The sequence below is a fragment of the Balaenoptera borealis genome (assembly GCF_965194805.1).
Source record: "Balaenoptera borealis genome assembly, chromosome: 7".
NCBI classification, from domain to species: Eukaryota; Metazoa; Chordata; class Mammalia; order Artiodactyla; family Balaenopteridae; genus Balaenoptera; species Balaenoptera borealis.
Genome location: NC_138864.1, coordinates 85920141 through 85946434, shown reverse-complemented (window position 1 = coordinate 85946434; position 26294 = coordinate 85920141). Strand labels below are relative to the sequence as shown.

The 26294-nt window shown below is 34.5% G+C and overlaps 1 protein-coding gene across 12 annotated transcripts in view; it reads right to left on the bottom strand.

Moving 5' to 3' along the window:
* BBS9 (Bardet-Biedl syndrome 9) overlaps positions 1-26294 on the bottom strand; it is a 480217-nt gene that overhangs the window by 258729 nt on the left and 195194 nt on the right. For 11 of the 12 annotated variants that reach the window (XR_014246785.1, XR_014246786.1, XR_014246787.1 and 8 more), the window contains exons 16-19: positions 24505-24607; positions 22922-23026; positions 20765-20779; positions 15710-15850 (exon numbers count right to left, since the gene is read on the bottom strand). Coding sequence is in view for 7 of the 12 variants with exons in the window: in XM_082399436.1 (XP_082255562.1) it covers positions 15710-15850; positions 20765-20779; positions 22922-23026; positions 24505-24607 (364 nt within the window). In the remaining 5 variants the exon portion in view is untranslated. The remainder of the gene's footprint in view (positions 1-15709; positions 15851-20764; positions 20780-22921; positions 23027-24504; positions 24608-26294) is intronic. The other variant, XM_082399435.1, reaches the window with a different exon arrangement.

Sequence of the window (26294 nt, the reverse complement as noted above, 5' to 3'; positions counted from 1 at the left end):
TAACAGAGGGAGACCTTCAAGATGGTAGAGGAGTAAGACATGGAGATCACCTTCCTCCCCACAAATACATCAGAAATACACCTACATGTGGAACAACTTCTACAGAACACCTACTGAATGCTGGCAGAAGACCTCAGACTTCCCAAAAGGCAAGAAACTCCCCACATACCTGGGTAGGGAAAAAGAAAAAAGAAAAAACAGAGACAAAAGAATAGGGATGGGACCTGCACCTCTGGGAGGGAGCTGTGAAGGAGGAAAAGTTTCCACACGCTAGGTAGCCCCTTCACTGGTGGAGACGGGGGGTGGCGGGGGGAAGCTTCGGAGCCAGGGAGGAGAGTGCAGCAACCAGAGTGCAGAGGGCAAAGCAGAGAGATTCCCAACAGAGGATCAGTGCCCACCAGCACTCACCAGCCCGAGAGGCTTGTCTGCTCACCTGTCGGCCGGGACGGCTCAGGGCTGGGAGCTGAGGCTCCGGCTTCTTCGGAGGTCAGATCCCAGGGAGAGGACTGGGGTTGGCTGTGTGAACACAGCCTGAAGGGGGCTAGTGCGCCACAGCTAGCCAGGAGGGAGTCTAGGAAAAAGTATGGACCTGCCTAAGACGCAAGAGACCATTGTTTCAGGGTGCGCGAGGAGAGGGGATTCAGAGCACCACCTAAACGAGCTCCAGTGATGGGGCGGAAGCTGTGGCTATCAGTGTGGACCCCAGGGACAGGCATGAAACACTAAGACTGCTACTGCAGCCACCAAGAAGCCTGTGTACAAGCACATGTCACTATCCACACCTCCCCTCCTGGGAGCCTTTGCAGCCCGCCACTGCCAGGCTCCCATGATCCATGGACAACTTCCCCAGGAGAACACATGGTGCACCTCAGGATGGTGCAATGTCATGCCAGCCTCTGCCACCACAGGCTCACCGAGCATTCTGTATCCTTCCCTACCCCCAGCCTGAGTGAGCCAGAGCCCCCTAATCAGCTGCTACTTTAACCCCGTCCTGTCTGAGGGAAGAATAGACCCCCTCAGGCGACCAACACACAGAGGCAGGGCCATATCCAAAGCAGAACCCCAGGAGCTGTATGAACAAAGAAGAGAAAGGGAAATCTCTCCTAGCAGCCTCAGAAGCAAAAGCTAAGAGAATTCAGCACCACCAAACCAGCTTTACAACAAATGCTAAAGGAACTTCTCTAGGCAGAAAACACAAGAGAAGGAAAAGACCTACAATAACAAACCCAAAACAATCAAGAAAACGGTAATAGGAATATACATATTGATAATTACCTTAAGTGTAAATGGATTAAAAGCTCCAACCAAAAGACACAGACTGGCTGAATGGATACAAAAACAAGACCCATATATACACTGTCTACAAGAGACCCACTTCAGATCTAGGGACACATACAGACTGAAAGTGAGGGGATGGAAAAAGATATTCCATACAAATGGAAATCAAAAGAAAGCTGGAGTAGCAGTTCTCGTATCAGACAAAATAGACTTTAAAATAAAGACTATTACAAGAGACAAAGATGGACACTACCTAATGATCAAGGGATCAATACAAGAAGAAGATATAACAATTGTAAATATTTATGCACCCAACATAGGAACATAGGAGCACCTCAATACATAAGGCAAAAGCTAACAGCCATAAAAGGGGAAATCAACAGTAACGCAATCACTGTAGGGGACTTTAACACCCCACTTCCACAAATGGACAGATCATCCAAAATGAAAATAAATAAGGAAACACAACCTTTAAATGATACATTACACATGATGGGCTTCATTGATATTTACACGACATTCTATCCAAAAACAACAGAATACACTTTCTTCTCAAGTGCTCATGGAACATTCTTCAGATAGATCATATCTTGGGTCACAAATCAAGCCTTGGTAAATTCAAGAAAATTGAAATCATATCCAGTATCTTTTCTGACCACAATGCTATGAGACTAGATATCAATTATAGGAAAAAATCTGTAAAAAATAGAAACACATGGTGGCTAAACAATACACTACTTAATAACCAAGAGATCACTGAAGAAATCAAAGAGGAAATCAAAAAATACCTAGAAACAAATGACAATGAAAACACGACGACCCAAAACCTATGGGATGCAGCAAAAGCAGTTCTAAGAGGGAAGTTTATAGCAATACAATCCTACCCCAAGCAACAAGAAATATCTCAAATCAACAACCTAACCTTACACCTAAAGCAGTTAGAGAAAAAACAAAAAACCCCAAAGTTAGCAGAAGGAAAGAAATCATAAAGATCAGATCAGAAATAAATGAAAAAGAAATGAAGGAAACGATAGCAAAGGTTAATAAAACTAAAAGCTGGTTCTTTGAGAAGATAAACAAAATTGATAAGCCATTAGCCAGACTCATCAAGAAAATAAGGGAGAAGACTCAAATCAATAGAATTAGAACTGAAAAAGGAGAAGTAACAGCTGACACTGCAGAAATACAAAGGATCATGAGAGATTACTACAAGCAACTATATGCCAATAAAATGGACAACCTGGAAGAAATGGACAAATTCTTAGAAAAGCACAACCTCCCAAGACTGAACCAGGAAGAAATAGAAAAGATAAACAGACCAATCACAAGCACTGAAATGGAAACTGTGATTAAAAATCTTCCAACAAACAAAAGCCCAGGACCAGATGGCCTCACAGGCGAATTCTACCAAACATTTAGAGAAAAGCTAACACCTATCATCTCAAACTCTTCCAAAACATAGCAGAGGGAGAATCACTCCCAAACTCATTCTACGAAACCACCATCACCCTGATACCAAAACCAGACAAAGATGTCACAAAGAAAGAAAATTACAGGCCAATACACTGATGAACATAGATGCAAAAATTCTCAAAAAAATACTAGCAAACAGAATCCAACAGCACATTAAAAGCATCATACACCACGATGAAGTGGGGTTTATCCCAGGAATGCAAGGATTCTTCAATATACGGAAATCAATTAATGTGATAACCCATACTAAAAAATTGAAGGATAAAAACTGTATGATCACCTCAATAGATGCAGAAAAAGCTTTCAACAAAATTCAACACCCATTTATGATAAAAACCCTCCAGAAAGTAGGCAGAGAGGGAACTTACCTCAACATAATAAAGGCCATATATGACAAACCCACAGCCAGCATCGTTCTCAATGGTGAAAAACTGTAACCATTTCCACTAAGATCAGGAACAAGACAAGGTTGCCCACTCTCACCACTATTATTCAACACACTTTTGGAAGTTTTAGCCCAGCAATCAGAGAGGAAAAAGAAATAAAAGGAATCCAAATCGGAAAAGAAGAAGTAAAACTGTCACTGTTTGCAGATGACATGATACTATACATAGAGAATCCTAAAGACTCTACAAGAAAACTACTAGAGCTAATCAATGAATTTGGTAAAGTAGCAGGATACAAAATTAATGCTCAGAAATCTTTTGCATTCCTATACGTTAATGATGAAAAATCTGAAAGAGAAATTAAAGAAACACTTCCATTTACCATTGCAACAAAAAGAATAAAATACCTAGGAATAAACCTACCTAAGGAGACAAAAGACCTGTATGCAGAAAACTATATAAGACACTGATGAAAGAAATTAAAGATGATACAAACAGATGGAGAGACATACCATGTTCTTGGATTGGAAGAATCAACATTGTGAAATGACTACACTACCCAAAGGAATCTACAGATTCAATGCAATCCCTATCAAACTACCAATGCCATTATTCACAGAACTAGAACAAAAACTTTCACAATTTGTATGGAAACACAAAAGACCCCAAATAACCAGAGCAATCTTAAGAAAGAAAAACGGAGCTGGAGGAATCAGGCTCCCTGACTTCAGACTATACTACAAAGCTACAGTAATCAAGACAGTATGGTACTGGCACAAAAACAGAAATATAGATCAATGGACAGAATAGAAAGCCCAGAGATAAACCCAGGCACATATAGTCACCTTATCTTTGATAAAGGAGGCAAGAATATACAATGGAGAAAAGACAGCCTCTTCAATAAGTGGTGCTGGGAAAACTGGACAGCTACATGTAAAAGAATGAAGTTGGAACACTCCCTAACACCATACACAAAAAGAAACTCAAAATGGAGTAAAGACCTAAATGTAAGGCCAGACACTATAAAACTATTAGAGGAAAACATAGGCAGAACACTCTATGACATAAATCCCAGCAAGATCCTTTTTGACCCACCTCCTAGAGAAATGGAAATAAAAACAAAAATATACAAATGGGACCTAATGAAAGTTAAAAGCTTTCCCACAGCAAAGGAAACCATAAACAGAATGAAAAGACAACCCTCAGAACTGAAGAAAATATTTGCAAATGAAGCAACTGACAAAGGATTAATCTCCAAAATTTACAAGCAGCTCATGTAGCTCAATATCAAAAAAATAAACAACCCAATCCAAAAATGGGCAGAAGATCTAAATAGACATTTCTCCATGGAAGATATACAGATTGCCAACAAACACATGAAAGATTGCTCAACATCACTAATCATTAGAGAAATGCAAATCAAAACTACAATGAGGTATCACCTCACACCGGTCAGAATGGCCATCACCAAAAAGTCTACAAACATTAAATGCTGGAGAGGGTGTAGAGAAAAGGGAACCACCTTGCACTGTTGGTGGGAATGTAAATTGATACAGCCACTATGGAGAAGAGTATGGAGGTTCCTTAAAAAACTAAAAATAGAACTACCACACCACCCAGCAATCCCACTCCTGGGCATATACCCTGAGAAAACCATAATTCAAAAAGAGTCATGTACCACAATGTTCCCTGCAGCTCTGTTTACAATAGCTAGGACATGGAAGCAACCTAAGTGTCCATCAACAGATGAATGGATAAAGAAGATGTGGCACATATATACAATGGAATGTTACTCAGCCATAAAAAGAAACGAAATTGAGTTATTTGTAGTGAGGTGGATGGACGTAGAGTCTGTCATACAGAATTAAGTAAGTCAGAAAGAGAAAAACTAATACCATATGCTAACACACATATATGGAATCTAAAAAAAAAATGGTTCTGAAGAACCTAGGGGCAGGACAGGAATAAAGATGCAAATTTAGAGAATGGACTTCAGGACACAGGGAGGAGGAAGGGTAAGCTGGGACAAGTGAGAGAGTGGGATGGACTTATATAGACTACCAAATGTGAAATAGATAGCTAGTGGGAAGCAGTTGCATAGCACAGACAGATAAGCTCGGTGCTTTGTGACCACCTACCGGGGTGGGATAGGAAGGGTGGGAGGGAGACACAAGAGCAGGAGATATGGGGATATATGTATATGTATAGCTGATTCACTTCGTTATAAAGCAGAAGCTGGCACACCATTGTGAAGCAATTATACTCCAATAAAGATGTTAAAATATATATATATATCTTAACAAACACCGAGCACAAGCAAAATAAAAATACAACAAAACCAAAAAAACTAAACCAAGGTACACCAAAAATGAATTTCTTAAAGAAAAAAATCTTAAAAGCAGCCAGAGAGAAAAGACATATTACATATAGAGGTACAGCTTATGTCTTAATGCAATGCCAGAAATCAATGGAGCAATATCTTTACAATATTGAAAGAAAAACATTGTCAACCTACAATCTTTACCTAGTGAAAATAACTTTCAAAAAAATGGTGAAAAAATACATTTTCAGACCTACAAAAGCTGAAAAAATTCATCACCAGTATTTCTACACTAAAAGAAATGTTAACAAAGTACTTCAAGAAAAAGGAAAATGATACCAGATGGAACCTGGTTCTACACAAAGGAATGAAGAGCAGTGGAAAAGGTAACTCCATGAGTAAATATATAAGATCATTGTCTTAATTATTAATATCTCTTAAAAAGAGAATCACTGTACATGTATAACTGAATTACTCTGCTGTACACCTGAAACTAACAGAACATTGTTAATCAACTATACTCCAATATAAAAAATTTTTTTAAAAAGATAATCACTGTTTAAAGCAAAATTCATAACAATGTATTGCAAGCTTTATAATATATGTAGATATAAAATATAAAACAACAATAGCAAAAAGGCTGGGAGTGGAGAAATGGAAGTATACTATTGTACGAGTCTTATAGTATGTTTGAGGCATTATACTATCACCTAAAGATAGACTGTGATAAGTTAAAGATGTACACAGTATTATGCATCTGTGCATTTTTGACAGGGAAATATTGCTTCCAAAGGGGCAAAAATCAATTTATAGGGTTCATCCATTCTAAAGCAATTACACTCCAATAACGATGTTAAAAAAAAATTTATAGAGTTCAGAAAAATCTTACTCATTTTATCTATAAAAACATATTCATATAGAATGTGAACAGATACACAGGATTATCTGTGGTACTAAAACTGTGTGGAGGGGCTGATTAAGAAAAAGATTCTAAAAAGTCTTGTGGAGAAAATCATAAAAGAAAGGTTGAGAAACACTGCCATAAGCTTCAAAGAAGCATCTAAATTAACACTAGGTGGTATAGTGAATAAGACAACAAAGGAGATAAAATGGAATCATAAAACATACTCAATTCAAAAGAATGCAGGAGGGGACTTCCCTGGAGGTCCAGTGGTTAAGACTTCACCTTCCTAGGGGCAAGACGGGAATAAAGATGCAGACCTACTAGAGAATGGACTTGAGGATATGGGGAGGGGGAAGGGTACACTGGGATAAAGTGAGAGAGTGGCATGGACATATGTACGCTACCAAACGTAAAATAGATAGCTAGTGGGAAGCAGCCGCAAAGCACAGGGAGATCAGCTCGGTGCTTTGTGACCACCTAGAGGGGTGGGATAGGGAGGGTGGGAGGGAGGGAGATGCAAGAGGGAAGAAATATGGGGACATATGTATATGTATAACTGATTCACTTTGTTATAAAGCAGAAACTAACACACCATTGTAAAGCAATTATACTCCAATAAAGATGTTAAAAAAAAAAAAAAAAAAAAAGACTTCACCTTCCAATGAAGGGGGTGCGGGTTTGATCCCTGGTCGGGGAGCTAAGATCCCACATGCCTCGTGACCAAAAAACCAAAACATAAAAAAAAAAAAACAGAAGCAATATTGTAACAAATTCAATAAAGACTTTTAAAATGGTCCACATCAAAAAAAATCTTTAAAAAAAAAAGAATGCAGAAAAAAAAACAGATGAGGCAAATAGAAAACAAAGAGCAAGATGGTAGATTTAAAACCAACCATATCAATAATCACATTAAAAATAAATGGTCAGGGCTTCCCTGGTGGTGCAGTGGTTGAGAATCTGCCTGCTAATGCAGGGGACACGGGTTCGAGCCCTGGTCTGGGAAGATCCCACATGCCTCAGAGCAACTGGGCCCGTGAGCCACAACTACTGAGCCTGCGCATCTGGAGCCTGTGCTCTGCAACAAGAGAGGCCGCGATAGTGAGGGGCCCGTGCACCGCGATGAAGAGTGGCCCCCACTTGCTGCAACTAGAGAAAGCCCTCGCACAGAAATGAAGACCCAACACAGCCAAAAATTAATTAATTAATTAATTAATTTTACAAAAATTTTTAAATAAATAAATGGTCTAGGGACTTCCCTGGTGGCGCAGTGCTTAAGAGTCTGCCTGCCAATGCAGGGGACACGGGTTTGAGCCCTGGTCCGGGAAGATCGCACATGCCGCAGAGCAACTACGCCCATACGCCACAACTACTGAGCCTGTGCTCTAGAGCCTGAGAGCCACAACTACTGAGCCCACGTGCCACAGCTACTGAAGCCCGTGTGCCTAGAGCCCATGCTCCACAACAAGAGACGCCACCGCAATGAGAAGCCCGCACACTGCAACGAAGAGTAGTCCCCGCTCGCCGCAACTAGAGAAAGCCTGCGCACAGCAATGAAGACCCAACGCAGCCAAAAATAAGTAAATAAATTTATTTTTTTTAAAAATGGTCTAAACACCCCAATTAAAAGATAGATAATATTGTATTGCATTAAAAAAGCCAAGACTCAACTGTATGCTACCTATAAGAAACCTACTTTAAATATAAAGATGTAAACATCTTAAAAGGAAATATACATATATATCACTGTAACACTATGGAAAAGAAAGTTGGAATAGCTATATAAATATCATAAAAGTAGATTTTAGAGCAAAGAATATTAACAAAAACAGAAGCTATTTCATAATAATCAAGAGAACATTATACACCTAAACTTTCATGTGCCTAAAACAGAGCTTTAAAATGTATGAAGCAAAAACTTCAGATCTGCAAAAAAAAAAAAAAAAAAAAGAAATAGACAAATTATAGTTGAAGACTTCAACAAACTACTCTCAATAATTGACACATGTAGGGCTTCCCTGGTGGCGCAGTGGTTGAGAGTCCACCTGCCAATGCAGGGGACACGGGTTCGATCCCTGGTCCGGGAGGATCCCACATGCCACGGAGCAGCTAGGCCTGTGCGCCACAACTGCTGAGCCTGCGCTCTGGAGCCCACAAGCTACAGCTGCTGAGTCTGTGTGCCGCAGCTGCTGAGGCCTGAGCGCCTAGAGCCCGTGCTCTGCAGAGAGAAGCCACCACAATTAGAAGCCGGTGCACTGCAATGGAGAGAAGCCCACGCACAGCAACGAAGACCCAACACAGCCAAAAATAAATAAATAAATTTATATATATAAAAAAAGAGGTGGTTACTCTTATAAAAAAAATAAAATAAAATAATTGACACATGTAGACAGAAAATCAGTAAGGATATAGAAGATTAAAAACATTATCAGAAAACTTGCCTTAACTGACATTTACATAAGATCCCACCCTACAACAGCAGAAAATCCATTATTTTCAAATGCACGTGGAACATTTATAAAAACAGTCCTATCTTGGGGCCATTAAATAAGTTTCAATAAATTTAAAAGGATTCCAGGCATACAAAGTATGTTTTCCTACCACAGTGAAACTGAATTCCAAATCAATAACAAAAGTTGTATGGAAAATCCCCAAGAGTTTGGAAACTACATACCATACTTCTAAATAACACTAGGGTCAAAAAAGAAATCAAAAGGGGAATTTAAAACTGTTTTATACTGAATGAAAATTAAAATTACAACATTTCATCATTTGTAGGATGCAGCTAAAGCAATAGAGGAAATTTTATAGCATTAACCAACTAACCAAGAAAAGAAAATTAAACCCAAAGTAAGCACAAGAAAGGAATATGAGAGAAATTAAAAGGAATAGAAAACAAAAAATAAAAAGAGGAAATGAATGAAACCAAAAGCTGGTTTTTCAAAGCGAGATAAAATGGATAAACCTCTAGTCAACAGATCAGGAACAAAAAAGAGAGAAAACACAAATTAGCAGTATCAGTAATGAGTGAGTTGTCATCACTACAGATTCTACAGATATTAAAAGGATCAGAAAATATTATGAACAACCTTATGCCAATAAATTCAACAATTCAGATGAAATGTACATATTCCCTGAAAGACAGAAACTAACAAAGTTCACTCGATAAGAAATAGATAACCTCAAGAGGCCTATATCTTTTGAAGAAATTGAATTTGTAGTTTAAAAGCTATCCCATACAGAAAACTCTATGTCTGGAAAACTTCTCTAGTGAATTCTTCCAACTATTTAAGCAAAAAATAATACCAATTCTGCACACTGTTCAAAAAAATTGAAGGGAGGTAAATATTTCCCAATTCATTCCATGAACTCCACATTAATGACACATAATTATAAAGAAGCAAAATTACAGATCAATATCCCTTATAAACACAGATGTAAAAATTATAAAGTTTAACAAATTAAATCCAACAGTCTATTGAAAGGAAAATACATCATGATAAAGTATGATTTATCTCAAGAATGCACAGTAGGGCTAACATTAAAAAATTAATCAATGTAATCCACCTATTAACAGACTAAAGAAGAAAATGATATAAAATATCTCAATTGATGTAGAAAAAGCATTGAAAAAATTAAATATCTATTCCTAATAAAACTCATAGCAAACTTGGTATAAAAGGAAACTTCCCCAAGCGTGTAAAGGACACCTACAAAATACTTACATCTAAAACATATTTAATGCTGAAAGACTGAATGTCTGCTCTCACCATTACTATTCAACATCGTCCAGAGGTTCTAGCCAAGGTTAAAAAGCAAGCAAAAAATAAACAAACTGAATCTCCAGATTGGCAAGGAAGAGGTAAAACTGTTTTCACTTACAGATGACATGATCATCTATGTAGAAAATCTGATTAAATCTACAAAAAAAAAAAGCTAGTAGAAACAATGCTGTGTGATACAAGATCAATATACAAAAACCAATTGTATTTCTATGTACTAGGAAAGAACAATTTGAAATTGAAATAAAACACTACAATTTGCAATCACATCAAAATATATTTTAGGGATAAATCTGACAGAGATTTGTAAGACCTGTACATTGAAAACTATAAACTCTTAGTGAGAAAAATAAAATATGTCCTAAATAAAGGAAGGTCTCTACTTTCATCTTAAGAAACTAGGATAAGTGGAGCAATTTTTACCATGTTCAATATTGTTAAGATGTTGTTTCTCTCCAAATTGATCTATAGAATTAGATCAGTTGCAATCCCAATTACAATCAAAATCTCAGGCATTTTTTAAATTGATAAGCTGATTCTAAGATTCATGTGAAAATGCAGATGATCTAGAACATCCAAGACAACTTTGAAAATAAAAGAATAAAGTTGGAGAAATTACGCTACCTGACTTCTAGACTTATATATAGTAATTAAGACACTATGCTATTGGTATATAGCAATATTGATGGGCAAAGACAATTAGATCAATGGAACAAACTGAGTAGAAATATATATATACATTCTGATGATTTATATAGTCCTATGATATACATTCAGATGATTTTCAACAACTTTGCAAAGGTGACTCAGTGGAAAAAAATAGTCTTTTCAAAAGTAGTTTGGGGGAATTCCCTGGCAGTCCAGTGGTTAGGACTCCACACTTCCACTGCATGGGGCACGGGTTCAATCCCTGGTTGGGGAACTAAGATCCCTCAAGCCGCGTGGTGAAGCCAAAAAAAAAAAAAAAGTAGTGCTGGAACATTAGATACTCATATGCAAAAATATGAATTTTATCCATATCTCACACCATACATAAATATCAATTCAAAATGGATAAGAGCCCTAAATATAAAACATAAAACTAGAAAACTTCTAGAAAAACAAGTACGAGAAAAACTTTGTAACCTTGAGTTAGGCAAAAATATAACATTAAAATCATGATCCATAAAAGAAAAGACCAGATAAATTGGGCTTTATCAAAATTAAGAACTTCTGCTCTTCCAAAGACACTGTTAAAAGAATGAAAAGACATGCCATAGACTGGGAGAAAATATGTGCAAGTCATATAATCTGATAAGGGAATGAAAGAAGGCAGACAAAAAAGAGCACATACTGAGTAATTCCATTTTATAAAACTTTAGAAAGTACAAACTAATCTATAGTGACAGAAAGGAAACCAGTGGTTGCCTGGGGATGGGGGAAAAACAGATCACAAAGGGGCACAAGGAAGCTCTTTGGGGTGATGGATATTTTCAGCATCATGATTGCAGGGATGGTTTCAAAGGTATATACAAACACCAAAACTTACCAAATTGTATACTTTATACATGTGTACATAAGTTATACTTCAATAAAGTTGTTTTTTATAAAAACAAAAAATATATACTGAAGCTGTGTTTCAGAATTAAAGAATGTATTAAAATGTACCAGAAGAAAATATAATTAATATTTTATAATCTTAAAATAGAGATCATTCTAAGAACAACATGAAAACTTGAAACTAAATAAAGCAGTTATAAAATTAAATTTTAAGATAAATTTTACTGCCTAAAAATATAAACCTTATATGTTAAAAGAATACAAGTAGTTAATAACAATTACAAAATTTCTATGCTAACAAATAATTTAGAAATGCAAATTTTAAAAAGAGATGTCATATTTCACCTAACCATGTCAAAAATTTTAAAAGCTTTAAATCCAGCTGCTATCCTGGGTACAAACCCTGATGTTGGGCTTGTAACCTGATACAATTATTCTGGAAGTAACTTTGGCATTTGAATAAAGTTTTCAAATGTGCATATCCTTTAACTCAGTCATTTATCTTCAAGGAATTTCTCCAAAGAGAAACAGAGAAGTACAAAAAAGCTATGTACATGGCACCCCTAAACAATAGAATATTATGTAAACATTAAAATACAAATTCATTGACAAGGAAAGATAGCCATATATCTGAGTACCATAAAAGGCTGCTACAATAGCACGCTATTTGTTATTACATTTATGTAAAATTTTTGTGTAAAATTACTGGTATCATGGCATACAATGAATGTCAGCTAATTTAACATCTATTCCCAGCCTCCTTTTCCCCAGCCCATCTACAGTAGTTCTCAGCCCCCTTTACTGCTAGAAGAGGCCATGTGACAGTATTTTGGCTATTGAGGCCTAAGTAGAAATCTCCTAAGAAGTTTATGGAAACATGCCTTTCTGATAAAAGTTACAGTCATTGCTATAGCTATCTCTTTCCCCTACCTCCTGCCCTGTAGTCAGTTATGATGACTTAAGCCAAAGCAGCTATCCTATTGCCATGGAACAAGCCAACACACTAGAGAATGCACATTGCAAAGAAAGAAAAAAGCTGGGTCTTTGATAACATTCACAAACCACTATACCAGCTTCCATTGCCCACTTGTGGACCTCTCTTTATTTGAGATAAAAAATACATATTATCTTGCTTAAGTCACATTTAGCCAAAATCACTCCAGATAATTATTATATATATATATATATATATATATATATATATATATATATATATATATATATATGTAAATAAATATTTTCTATATAGCCATTAAGCATATTAAAGCTTTTTATAATTATAATATTCTCTACTGGCCAGTATTTGGGGCACTAGACACCTCCATTCAAACACTGTTGATAGAGTTAACTAGTGGCCCTTCAGGAAGTCAATTTTACATTATATTTCAAAAGCTTTAAAAATATTATTATCCTTTGCTTGACTCAGTAATTCCACTTTTACATATTCATCAAAGAAGTAATAATAAATTTAGAGAAATATTGCTATAATATATTTACAATATTAATAAACTGAAAACAACATAAATACAGAAAAATATAATGCTGGCCAAATGATTTATGATAGAATAGTATGTAATCATTAAAATCATAAAATAAAAAATCTAATTATATAGAAAGGTGTCTCCCAACAATATGCAAAGTAATATTCTTTGGGGGGATGAAATGCTTAGAAAAAATATTTTTTAAAAGAGTAGGAAAATGTAATGAAATATAAGTAGATATTGCTGGGTGTAAGAATTACCAGTAACTTTCATTTTCTTCTTTTTGGTTATCCATTCCTAAATTTCACATTTCTTTTGTAATAAGAAAAATTAATTTTAAATATACAAAAAAAAAAAAGAACTGAAATAAACAAATAGGAAGAGATGTAGATTAAAAGTAGTTTTATTTCTACTCTATGAAGATCATTAATTTTATTTCCGTTAAAAAATAACTTGTAATAGCAACTTTAACATCAACATATAGAAGTCATATATAGCAAGAGTGAAACGTATCATGAAAAGTGAAAAAGTAGCAAGAGTACTTCTTTTAAACAATTACAGGATTCCAGCATGTTTAATATGAACACAAGTCTGGAAACTCAAAAAGAGAACACACTATATTACATAAATTGACTCTTAGGGGAAATTTTTTAAATTTGTCATTGAGTCTCATTTCTAAAGTGAATAAGAAGCAAATATATGCTGAAGAGCCTAAGATACCTGTGACATCAAAACAACTGAGTCCAAAATCAGGACACATGAGTTATCTAAGCTTTCCTTAGTACTTCTTACCCAATTCATAGCTTACAGAGATACCCTCTCTGGTCAAAAGCATACATTCTTATTCAATCTCCATCGGTTTCAGTCATCTGCAGTAAAGATTGACCACTCAGAAGCCAGAGTCTTAAACATTTTTCAAAGGCATCAATAAATTTGGTGCGCAACATACAATTTCCAACTATGTTGCCAGGATAGAATAGGAGACCAAGGAACTAGTATGTTTGCATAAGATGTTATAAAGGTAGTGACTCTCTGCCTTTTTTATAATCCAAATTTTTATAAGAAAATTGACAAAGAAGAAAGGGAACGAAAGGGAATAAGAAACCAAAAGGTACAAAACTATTTGCTAACTACACACACACACACACACACACACACACACACACACACACTCATTCACTCGAACTCACTCAAACTAAAGAATAGATTAATTGTAATAAAGAGCATCTTGGAGATTTTTCATAGAGTTATACATAAATAAAGCTTTTAAAAACACTTCAGGGGCTTCCCTGGTGGCGCAGTGGTTGAGAATCTGCCTGCCAATGCAGGGGACACGGGTTCGAGCCCTGGTCTGGGAAGATCCCACATGCCACGGAGCAACTGGGCCCATGAGCCACAATTACTGAGCCTGCGCGTCTGGAGCCTGTTCTCCGCAACAAGAGAGGCTGCGATAGTGAGAGGCCCGTGCACCGCGATGAAGAGTGGCCCCCGCTTGCTGCAACTAGAGAAAGCCCTCGCACAGAAACGAAGACCCAACACAGCCATAAATAAATAAATAAATAAAAGTTAGCTTAAAAAAAAAAAAAAAGTTAGCTTAAACTTAAAAAAAAAAAAATTCAAATTAATGAAAAATAAATTTTAGTCACTTTAAGTAGGTTATAACACAAAAGTTGACTTACCATAAATTTCTAAACCTTGTGGGAAATACTTGTATTCTAAATCCTATCCACTAATGCAAGGGTGAAGATGCATCTTACAGGCAACAGTGCTGATTTTTAATGATGGATTTAAAAGGGTCGATTTAATTCCCAGATTATTTTTTTTAATTCCACCTCATCACCAAGAAAGTTAATAGATGCGACACATTAGAAACCCTGGCAACTAAAGATGTTTTATCCAATCAATGCCTCTCTCTTTTCTAAGCTACTCAAAAAGAAAAACCAACACCTGGAGAAAGTCACACCTTCACAAATTACCAATAATGTTCGCTGTGATATTCTAGCTTTATACATGTAGCCCCTTCTAAAGCACTGGAGGCAAAGAATGGACATTGCCCCCTCCAGCTGCTGAAGACAGCAGAACCACATAGAGCACCTACTTATGAGGTTACTTTTCAGGGGCATGAGAATATGCTTTTAAAAGGGACATTTCCAAAAACCTACAATGAAGATGAATAATAAATATTTACATGCTTAGAAAAGGGATATATTTGAAAACCTACAAGAAAGATGAATAATAAATATTTACATTCCAAGCCAAATAATTCCACAGCCTAAAAAGAAACATTTGATGTTTTCATTTCTGAAGACTGAAGCAAAATAATGATTATAATAATTTTAATCAAACTTAAAAGGTACGCTTTATTACCTTATTGATATAAGCTATTTGCCTTTGAACCCGCAAACAAGATGAAAAAATCCTTGAGGCACTTTTATATTCTGACTTAACAATTATCTGATAATTACCCCATCATTACCTGCTGATGAAGGATTCCATTCTAAATTCTTAACATTTCTGATGTTACAGGCATGTTACTTCAAGAGTCCTACCTGGAAAGAGACTGAGAAGACTGACTGGAGATTTGTTGGTATCAATAGTTAGTTTGTGGCTTGCAGTTTTTGAAGGCTGGCCTGGCAAGCAGATTAATTTCAGGGGAAGTCTAAACTTACATTGGCTAACTCGAGGAATGCCTGAAATAAAGAGAAATATATATTCATAAATTTGACAAATAAGAAAAATATTGTACTACTAATAGTAGTACATAGTAGCAACATATCTTAGTTTAAATGTTTGTTACCTGCCCATTTCATTTAGCATAACTGAAATAACTGGAAAGCATTATCATAATTTATGTTTTTACTTTATTGTCAAAAAGTGCAAGGCAAAAATAAAATCTTAAAAACGAGCATAGGATAAGCTCTGCCTTTAATAGTAATATCATATTTTAAAAGTCATCACAGTTGAACGCTATATAAAACATTATATGTAGTTATATTCAATTACTGAACTGTCTTTAAGACCTTCAAAGCTCTAGCCCTAATCCAAGACTATCCGCTAAAATGAGCAAAGAATATGAAATTTATATCAGGAAGACTCTATATGACCATATCTAATCATTTCTCTACCCCCTGAATTTTTTAATTTTAGTTTTTTTACTTATTGAAGATTCGAAGTACAATTAACAATTTGCAATAAATTATGAGCATGAAAGCAGAATTTGCCCTACTGAAGTTCTAATGAAGTTCATTCTAATGATGTCATTTTACACATCAATATGAAGAATATTACTTTCATACAAACTGAATTTTCCTCAATCCATTTAACTTTACATATCACTGTTAAGCAACATTTTGAAAGGCTTACATAGTCATTCAATTCTCAAATTTTTTTCAGAAAGTATACAGGTATATTGAAATAAGTAACTGCATAAATAAATAACAATGAAGAGTTTTATATCAGAATTTAAAGTTTTTAAAAATCATTCCTTTTAATATTTTTACAAAGAATGAAACTGAAACCAAAGCAAATTAGGCTCTCTACTTATAAATCAAGTAAAGCAATTCTACAACTTTAGTTCTCTCTCATTTTATACTAGGATTCTATTTTTGACTGGATAAGACAAAAGATAATATACAGAAACCTATATTTTAGTAAACTACTGTAGAAAAAAGGAAAATTTAAAATGTTCTACTCTACTGGATAGATCCACACATTAATTCCTTTATTTCTTTACAGTGGAGTCAGAGAGCAGTTTAAAAATAACAAAAGCGGAAGCAGTAAAGTTTGTAGACATGATCCCAAATAGGATTCCTAGAATTAGCAATATATTTTGTTAATGCCAATTGGAGTTGTGTGGTTTACTCTATAACCAAGCTGGGAGTACACTTTTCAGAACTACTTATTCACTAGGATAGTAAGAGATCATCAACAATGGCAAGCATATTGATATATGAGGCCAATTAAATACTTTTTCAGAGCATGTGGAGCATATTTGTCATTCTCTTCAACATAATCTATTATCCATCAAATTTTACATAGCTCATTTTTTGCTCATAACCAACAGATGTTAAATTCACTTCTCCTGGAATCCTAGATGCAAATTATGACTGGTGTCTCTTCAGAGAAGTCCCAGGGTATTATTTCCTGACATTTTGTGAGGTTTTAGAGGCATGTGTATTTGTACTTTAAAATGATGAAATGTTTTGACTCAAAATATTATGGTAACATGATCTAAGCTACTGCTCAGACCACAACTATCAATATCACCACAAAAAACATTACAAAGCATTATTTTTTCCAACTTCATATATTCCATATATCCCCAAATTATGGAAATATACCTACTAATGTTTTTCCTCTACAATATATAAATTACAGCCTCAATTAATAGATGCAGTCTGGAAAGAACAAGGAAACTGAAACCTAGTTCCATTTCCTTCATTTTCAATGAATAGAATAACGGGGGAAAAATGCTTCATCTTCTGACAACTCTGTACATGCACAAAGAGAAGCTATCTTCTATGTACTTTCAACCAAAGTCTGAGCTAATTGTTCAAATAAAATTTGGCTGTAAATGCTCTTCTAAAACTACACTGCTGAAACTGTGGCTCTACTTCACTTGGGCCAGGTACTGACTGAATTTGTTGTGGTAAAACAAGATTAATCATGATCAACAACACTAGCCTTATGTTACTTAGATTATTACACTAAAACTCTGAGAACCCAGAGCTAAAGAAACTGGTGGTATATAAATGTTTCAGAAATTGAAACAAATGGATTGCAAGCACTAATAAACCCAAGAAGGGAAATACATTGTAACTCAATTCACAGCTCAGTTAAGTCAGTTAATGACAATATCACACACTAGGGCAATGGTCTGCAGTTGCTAAGATTTGAAGAACCCCTCCAGAATTTCTTTTCTCTCCAGGAATTGTAAACCTGTTTCACAGGACATTTGGAAAACATTACTTTGAAAAATGATGACACTCATACTTAATAAAATGATTATGGCTATTTTTTAAATGATGGCAGCTTGAAAAGTTTTACCATTGGGGGGGAAAAAAGCATGAAATCCTTTAGAAACCAGTTTAAGGAAACCATACCTTTAAAAAGAAAAATTATACTGCCAATATTTTATATTACTTCCCATCAAATTAAAACCCAAACGTTTCAAAATATAACGTCTAGTGTTTAGACATGGAGTTCATCAGAGGCACATTTCTATTGAGATTTACATTTTCTTAAGAAACCTGAAATGCAGATTTGGCTACCAGTTACTCTTCAGGCTATAACTGTAGCTAAGAACCTGAAGTCAGAGACACGTAGAGGTATGTGTGAGTGTATGCATACGTGTATCTGTAATGAGGAAGGAAAGGATTATATGCATTTGAAGACTTTCCAAAGTTGCTAGTAGGATAGCTTGCAACTCAGTTGAAAGAGCCTAACTGATCCTAACTGCCTACCATCAGCGATATTTAGTTGGCAAAACAGTCTCTATTTGGCTCATTCAACTCTCTGAATATAATGCTGAGAGAAAAGAAGAAATTGGTCATTTGTAATACTCAAATATTGGCCTACTCACTCATCAGACTGACCTTTTTCTACAGTTTTTTAACAAATATAATCACCTCTCCTTCAAACACTTCCCCTTCTAGCCTACTAGAGGAAATGGATAGTCGCAACTACCATGGTGCAATTAATCACAAAATTATTTAACACTTAGAGAGAAAATTCAGATCAAAATCACTCCTGACACAACAATTTTTCCAGGAAGAGAATTCTAATTACCCCTGGCACACCCAAGAGACCAGTATCACTGTCAAGAGGGATGCCAAAATGTGCTTTAAAAAAAAGAAAAAAGAACTTATATACCAGAGTTGAATAACTGTATCTATATATTACACATCTACATAATGCCTTTAGAACTCTTTCCAGGGGCCTGCTAGAGTCATTTCTTATTGAAAACAAGGAACCCCAAAGCAGTAGCAATGTCTGGTAGCCAGAACTTCCTTGATCCCTTCCTGTTATGTCTGGCTACGTACTGTGCTCCATCTGCAGTCATGTTTTACGCTGCCCGTGTCATGTAACTTTAATGCAGAAATAATGGAGACAAACTCTTATGGGACAACATAAAACCTCGATTGCTTCTCTTTTTCCATATGTAAAAGCAGGACTGCTTATCTGCAATACAGCCTGAACAGATCAGGCCAATAAAATGGAAAAGTCTTTGAAATTTGAAGCCTTATGTAAGTAAGATCTAAGTGGCCACATATTAATTTCTTGCCTACTAGGTAAAGCTGAATATTTCAACTCTACTCCCTGAAGCTTAATTATAATTTTAAAATATATCATAAGAGATTATTAAAACCAGCTTTAGGTTTGCATTGAAATACTAAGATTTCCATATATTGTGATTTTTTTTCTCATGGTTTGATCTGAATTTTTAGTAAGAGGAAATAAATTCCTTTCAATAATAACCTTTACTGATTTTTTTAAAACTCAAAACAAATAATTTAAATAATAATATTGTATTTTATAAAAGTTATTGTGAAATCTTATCAGTTACATTGAAATCTTGCAAAGTAAATATTCATTATTAAAATTATTTTTAATAACCCAAATTCTAATTTGACAAGTATACTTTATGTTATTAAGCTAAAAGCTTACTTCTATTAAAATATTTCTCATATAAATATATATTCACCTCCCAGACACTATGCAACTCAGGTTGTTGGAACCACCAAAACTATATGAGTAAATAATGCCATTATTTTTAAGTATTTTATTTATCTAATTATTACTAATTAATATTATCTAATACTAATCTTAAAATGGCTAATAAACTAAGACAAACCATCACATTAAGTCTACGTCTAGGAGGAAAACTAATCAAAGTAGAAGATCCTTATAGAGTACCTGCCATGTAACCAGATACTGCACAATCCTAAGATAAGTACTTGAACCCTACTCTTAAAGAGCTCAAAAATCTACTAGGAGAACCTAAGGAACAAACTTAATGAAACTCATATTATGATAAGTATTATAGCAGAGTAGTAAACAAAGGATTTGGGGAAAGCAAAATGGTGACAACACTGACCCAGGCAAGTTCAAGGGGTCAGTCCCTTGATGATATTCCCCCACAAATTCTAAACAAGACAAGGAATAGGCCCATAGAATGAGTACACATGGCATTCTGATCAAAGAGGTGAATATTTTGGGGTATACAGAATCACACAATTACAATTCAGAATTTTTTTCCTTACTCTTTTTAAGTACACTAAGATAACTGAGCATACAGGTAAATCACCAATGACTTACAAAAATAAGTTGTCAGTGGCGCCTTTGGTTTTGTTCAATAAAGTCATGGAGCTTCATTGTTTCTCATGACTCTGAAACAACTAATAATGAATAACAAGTATCTATAAGTGGAAACATCTACTAGCTTCTCCATAGCCAGATCAAGGCACTGAATCACCCTAAAGAGGTTGCTATAGTTAAAACAGCAGTCCATAAAAAGAATTCATTCATGGTATAATACCAATTCAATTAACTGACCAAATTTCAGTTCTGAAATTCATTTTGTTCTAAATTATCTTTTCACTTACCCTCAGGATTTCGATCTATCCATCAGAGGCAATGCAAAAAGGGATAGGGGAGAAAATGTAACAAATTATCTGTTATAAAATTACAACACATATCTGCTTAAAATATAATTTAAAATTTTCAAGATTCTTACAGATGATTTAAATGGCCCTCCAATAAAGATAAGCCAATTCACAATTGAAGAATATAACATGAATAAATGAAATCTAACAATATATTTCATTCATTCTCAGAAATCCATGAGAGGGTGTTATTCCAGTATAAATGTGGCAAAAAGAGGTAAAGATATATGATCTAGCCAAAAGCAAACCAGACTCAATATGTAAATGACATCAAGAGCATTAAATGAATTTTTTGGAAAAAATTTGAGTGAAAGACAAATATATAATATTAATATTTCCAGTTAGTCTTGCTTATATTATAACTTTAGTTAATAGATACTACTATGGAACAATGTCTATTTTTTTTTTCAGCTTGTCTTGGTATTCTTTTACTTTTATAGACTTGTTTTTACTTTAACTTCTAATTAACTTTCAACCAATTAATGCCTATGCTCTTTGGTTTAGTAATAATTTATAGTCTTTCAAATTCTGTCTTTAGAAAAGCATAATAGCTAAAAATGGTATGTGCAACCATAAGCTCACTGAATGATTTTATAACTTCATAATGCATTTTTAAGCCTTTTGTCCACTTGCTAGGTAATCCATTTCTTTATTTTAAATTTATTTTCAACCAGTATCACTACTTTTCCTTGAAAGCAAATGAAATAATTAGTTGAATTAAGGCATCAACAATCTCTATAACTACATACACAAGGTGTAACAAAGATAAAAAGTATAATCATGCCTATGATTATTGAGATGTTCAATTAATGATAAATGATCTAGAGATTTTAGCCAACATTTCCTGTTTTTTATTTCACAACTCAAAATTAAAATAACACTGAACATTTCAATGTTCTTTTCAGAAACATCCAACTAAAAAGTCCATCATTCTTTGATCCCTTACAGAAGATTCGTATTTCTCTCCAAAGCCAGATTTCGCAAAGCCTTTTAACCATAAAATATTTATGTTACCCCAAATTTTGAAAATATAGGTAAATGGTTAAAGTGGTCACTTCTGGCCAGAAATGATTTTTTTATAATTTAAAGCAAAATAACTTACAAAGAAGGAGAAACAGATTTTGAAAACATGTACTAAAGTTATAAAATCACCTCCAAGCATAGAGTTGTCAATTCATAAACCAGAAAATTCACTTAGACAAAATAAGAACTACTATTATTAAAAACATTGCCAAGGTGCCTTGTTAGCACAGTAGGTAGTTGCATCAGTCTCATAAAAACATTGCTAAGTAAGCAAAGTAGGTATCAACAGAGAGAAAAAAATATGAATAAGGCATCTCTAAGCTTTTTAAATTAAGAAAACTGTACAGAAATGCTTATAAAACACAAATGCAACATTGTTGAAATACCCTATCAGTTACACCACATTTAAACGGCTTTTAAAAACAGCAATAACTATTCTTATTCTATCAATCAACTAATTGTCAAACTGTTACTATGAAAAATTCACTACACACACACACACACACACAAAACTATAAAATTGAACCCAAGTTGAAATTTATAATAATTAGATCGCAACTGGACTAAAGATAACTTTTTTGATCTATTAAGAGTTTCTTGAAATAATACAGATCCTGTTCTTAAATATTTTAACATGTAAGATAATAAAGAGTTTTATTTAATCACTAAAGCAGTGTCTGAAACTCTGAAGACTGACTTAATATTACAGCAACCCATAATAGTCTTTTTTACTAATTCAGACTAGGCTTTTCTCTTTAGTTCAAATACATGAAGTCTGGCTAGATAACATTCTTCTAGTGGGAATAAAAATACATCATATTTGCTATTAATTGAAAAGATAGAATCAAACATTACAAATGGAGATCAGCTAAATAGACTATCATTAATTATTCCTAACACATCAAAGTAATTTGAACATACATTTTTATTTAACACTAGAAAAGAATATTTTTTCATTTAATAATATTTTACAATGTGTTTTCCCATTTTAAACACTTAAACATTTAACTCATAACTCCAATAACTTAAAAGAAGTGATTAGGCTTGTAAATTCATGAACAACTGTATGCTTACCTGTAGGTCTGGAATAAGAAACAACAGTATTTCCTTCCAATTCAGGTGGTAAACAACTTCCTTTCAGATAAACGGAAAAGCCCACTGTTCTAGTCATCTCCGGTGCTATAAGCAATGTAAAAATAATATGTTACATAATTTTGGACAATTATTATTAACAAACAGTTAAAATTAGACATATACTGCATGCCAGCTACTGTCTTAAGCACTTTACATAACATAGATTAACTCATTTAATCCTCACAACAACCCTACATGGTGGGTATTATTATTATCCCCATTTTTTGGTGCATGAGGAAAATGGCTACAAAGAGATTAAAAAGCTTGCCCAAGGTCATATAGTTAATACAGAGCTGGGAATTGACTCCAGAACTCCAGAACAAGGGTACCTAACATTCTACACCACTGCTTCTCTTTACTCAGATGAACAGGCAGCATGAACAAAGCAAAAGGTACGCAAAGGGCAAGAGAAGTTGGGAGTGGGAAATAGTACCTTATCATGGCTAGAACACAGTCTGCAGGAGAAAATGGAAGGGGGAATTGGATATGGATGTAACTAAAACTGTAGCAACTTGGCAGATTGTGCATAGCCTTCCATATTCATGTATTTGACCTCCAACCTGCATTAGAGAAGTTTTTAACTTAAAACATTAATTGTCCAGAATGTTTTTTAGAAAGACAAATTGGAAGTATTGTGAAAAATTAAAAAATAAAGTGAGATATCAACTACAAGTTTACCTCAACCATTCAATCACTCATTCACTGATTCAATGAATACTTATTGAGTTTCTACTATCTGTCGGGCACCTAAGGTAGAGGTTGGTTATAAAAAGGAAAAAAGAGAGATATGTTCTTGCTTTTTGTGAATAAGACATAGGGTTCCCAGCTGAACAGTAGCAGTGAAGAAAGACAGAAAAAGACTTGAAAGATAATTCAGAAATCATTTTAACAGGACTAATGACAACTGGATGTAAGTGGTAAGAGAGACCCTATGCAAAGAAATCTTAGGCATTATTACAGTTATCTTACATAGATTCATTTTCTAATTAAGTCCAATTAATTTTCTGATTAAATTCTAATTAAAACAGTTCTGTAACACAGATATCATTATCCCCTTTCTGCAGATTAAAACAAAACAAAACTGAGGCTCCAAGTAATTACTAAAGTAGCTTGCCCATGGTTACACATTGAGTGTCAGAGCCAGGATTCAAATTCAGGCCAGACTCCAAAGCCAATATTCTTTCTTCAAACATTACAGATTCAATAAATAGCTCACTAGAGAAACACCAATAAAAAAGCCTTCCAAAATATAGTATTTAAGTACAATTACACGTCCATCTAGTTAAGAAAAGCGTTTGAAAATCTGTAATTACTTCAACTCAACAGCCATTCACTGAATGTCCATGCTTGATGTTTGGAGGGAAAATATAAGCAAAACAACACAATCACTGATTTCAGGAAGATACCAGTCTCACTATTCAGACAAGAAATATAGCCATGAAATAAACCCACTGATAAAAAAAATTTTTAATTAAAAAAAACCTCACACCATGATAGACTTTAAGCCAAAACAAAACACTTACCCATAAATTCAAAGGTGAACTGATCACAAGTCAATACTAAAGGTGGTTGTACATAGACCGATAATCTGATCTTTTGCAATGTCACTCGATTCTGCAGTGTGACCTGAGAAAACAGAAATTGTTATTAATAAAAAAATTACATTTTTTCCAAATTGATAGAATATCACAACTACTTAAAAAATCATTTGCAAATAATTAGGAAATACCATCTGAGAAAAAAAAATGAGCTGTCACAAAACATAACCTGTAACATAGGTAGTAGATTAAAAAGTTCTACCCAGTTAGAAACTGGGCAAGGGAGTTGAACAGACTTTTCTCTAAGAAGATGTACAAATAGCCAATAAGCACGTGAAAAAATGCTCAAAATCTTTGTATGAAATACAAAGTAAAACCACAATGAGATACTACTACACATCTACTTAAATGCTATAATCAAAAGGACAGACAAAAACAGGTGTTAGCAAGAATGTAGAGAAACTAGAACCTGCATAAATTGCTGATGGAAATGTAAAATGGTATAGCCATTCAAGAAAAAAGTTTGACAGTTTCTTTAAAAATTAAACATAAAATTACCATCTGACCTCACAATTCCATGCCAAGAGAAATGAAACATATGTCCACCCAAAAACTTGTACACATGTTCATAGCAGTACTATTCATAATAGCTAAAACTAGAAACAACCCAAGTGTCCATCAACTGATGAATGGACAAACAAAATATGGTATATCTCTACAATGAAATATTATTCAGAATAATATTTAATAATATTAATAATAATAAAAAGAAATGAAGTACTGACACATGCTACAACATGGGTACATTATACTATGCTAAGCGAAAGAAGCCAGTCACAAAAGACCACATATTATATGATTCAATTTATATGAGATATCTAGAGTGGGCAAATCTATAAATCTACAGAGACAGAAAATAGATTAGTAGTTGCTTTGGGATGGTAGTGGGATTGGGGGTGGGGGAATGGAGAGAACAGCAAGTGACAGCTAATGAATATGGGGTTTCCCTTGGAGGGACAAAAATGTTCAAAAATTAAATTGTGGTCATCATTCTACAACTCTGCAAATATACTAAAAATCATTGAATTGTATACTTTAAAAGAGTAAATTGTATGGTATGTGAATTATATCTCAATAAAGCTATTAAAATATGTTCTATCAAAAGCAGACCAAAAAAATCTGCCCTCATGTCTGGTGAATAATTACATCATGAAATATTATATGTGTTCATTCTTCTTTACATGTATAGATGTGGCATCATGAATTATTTATTTTATCTAGTATCAGTATATTACCTTTTACACAAGTTACTCTCTAAAGATTTCCTTTCTAGGTAGGTATTTACCATCAGTAGTTTAAATACATATCAAAGCACTACAGTTTCTTCCACGGCTTAATACAAAAATACCTGACATAACTAATTCTAGAAAATATCAAAGAATGGCAATAATGACTGCTGCATTTCTAAGCTGGCTGTATTTCCAAACTGGTGCTCTTGGTTGATGATGCTTGGAATGATAATTCCCATTCTAGTCAGAGTTAATAGCTATGAATTCTGGGGTAATAGTTTGACTGAGAAATAGGGTGGGTAGGGGTAGAGAAGGCCAGGACTCCTCTCAGTCCTCCTGAGGAGGAACGTCAATAGAATCCATCAGGCCCAAGGATCTTTACTGGGCCACAGTGCTAGGGGCATCAAAGAAAAAGCTTAAATATCTGGCTTCCACTGGGAACATTCTCTCTTTGGATTTTGTCTCCTAAAAGTCCCAGCCTCTTTG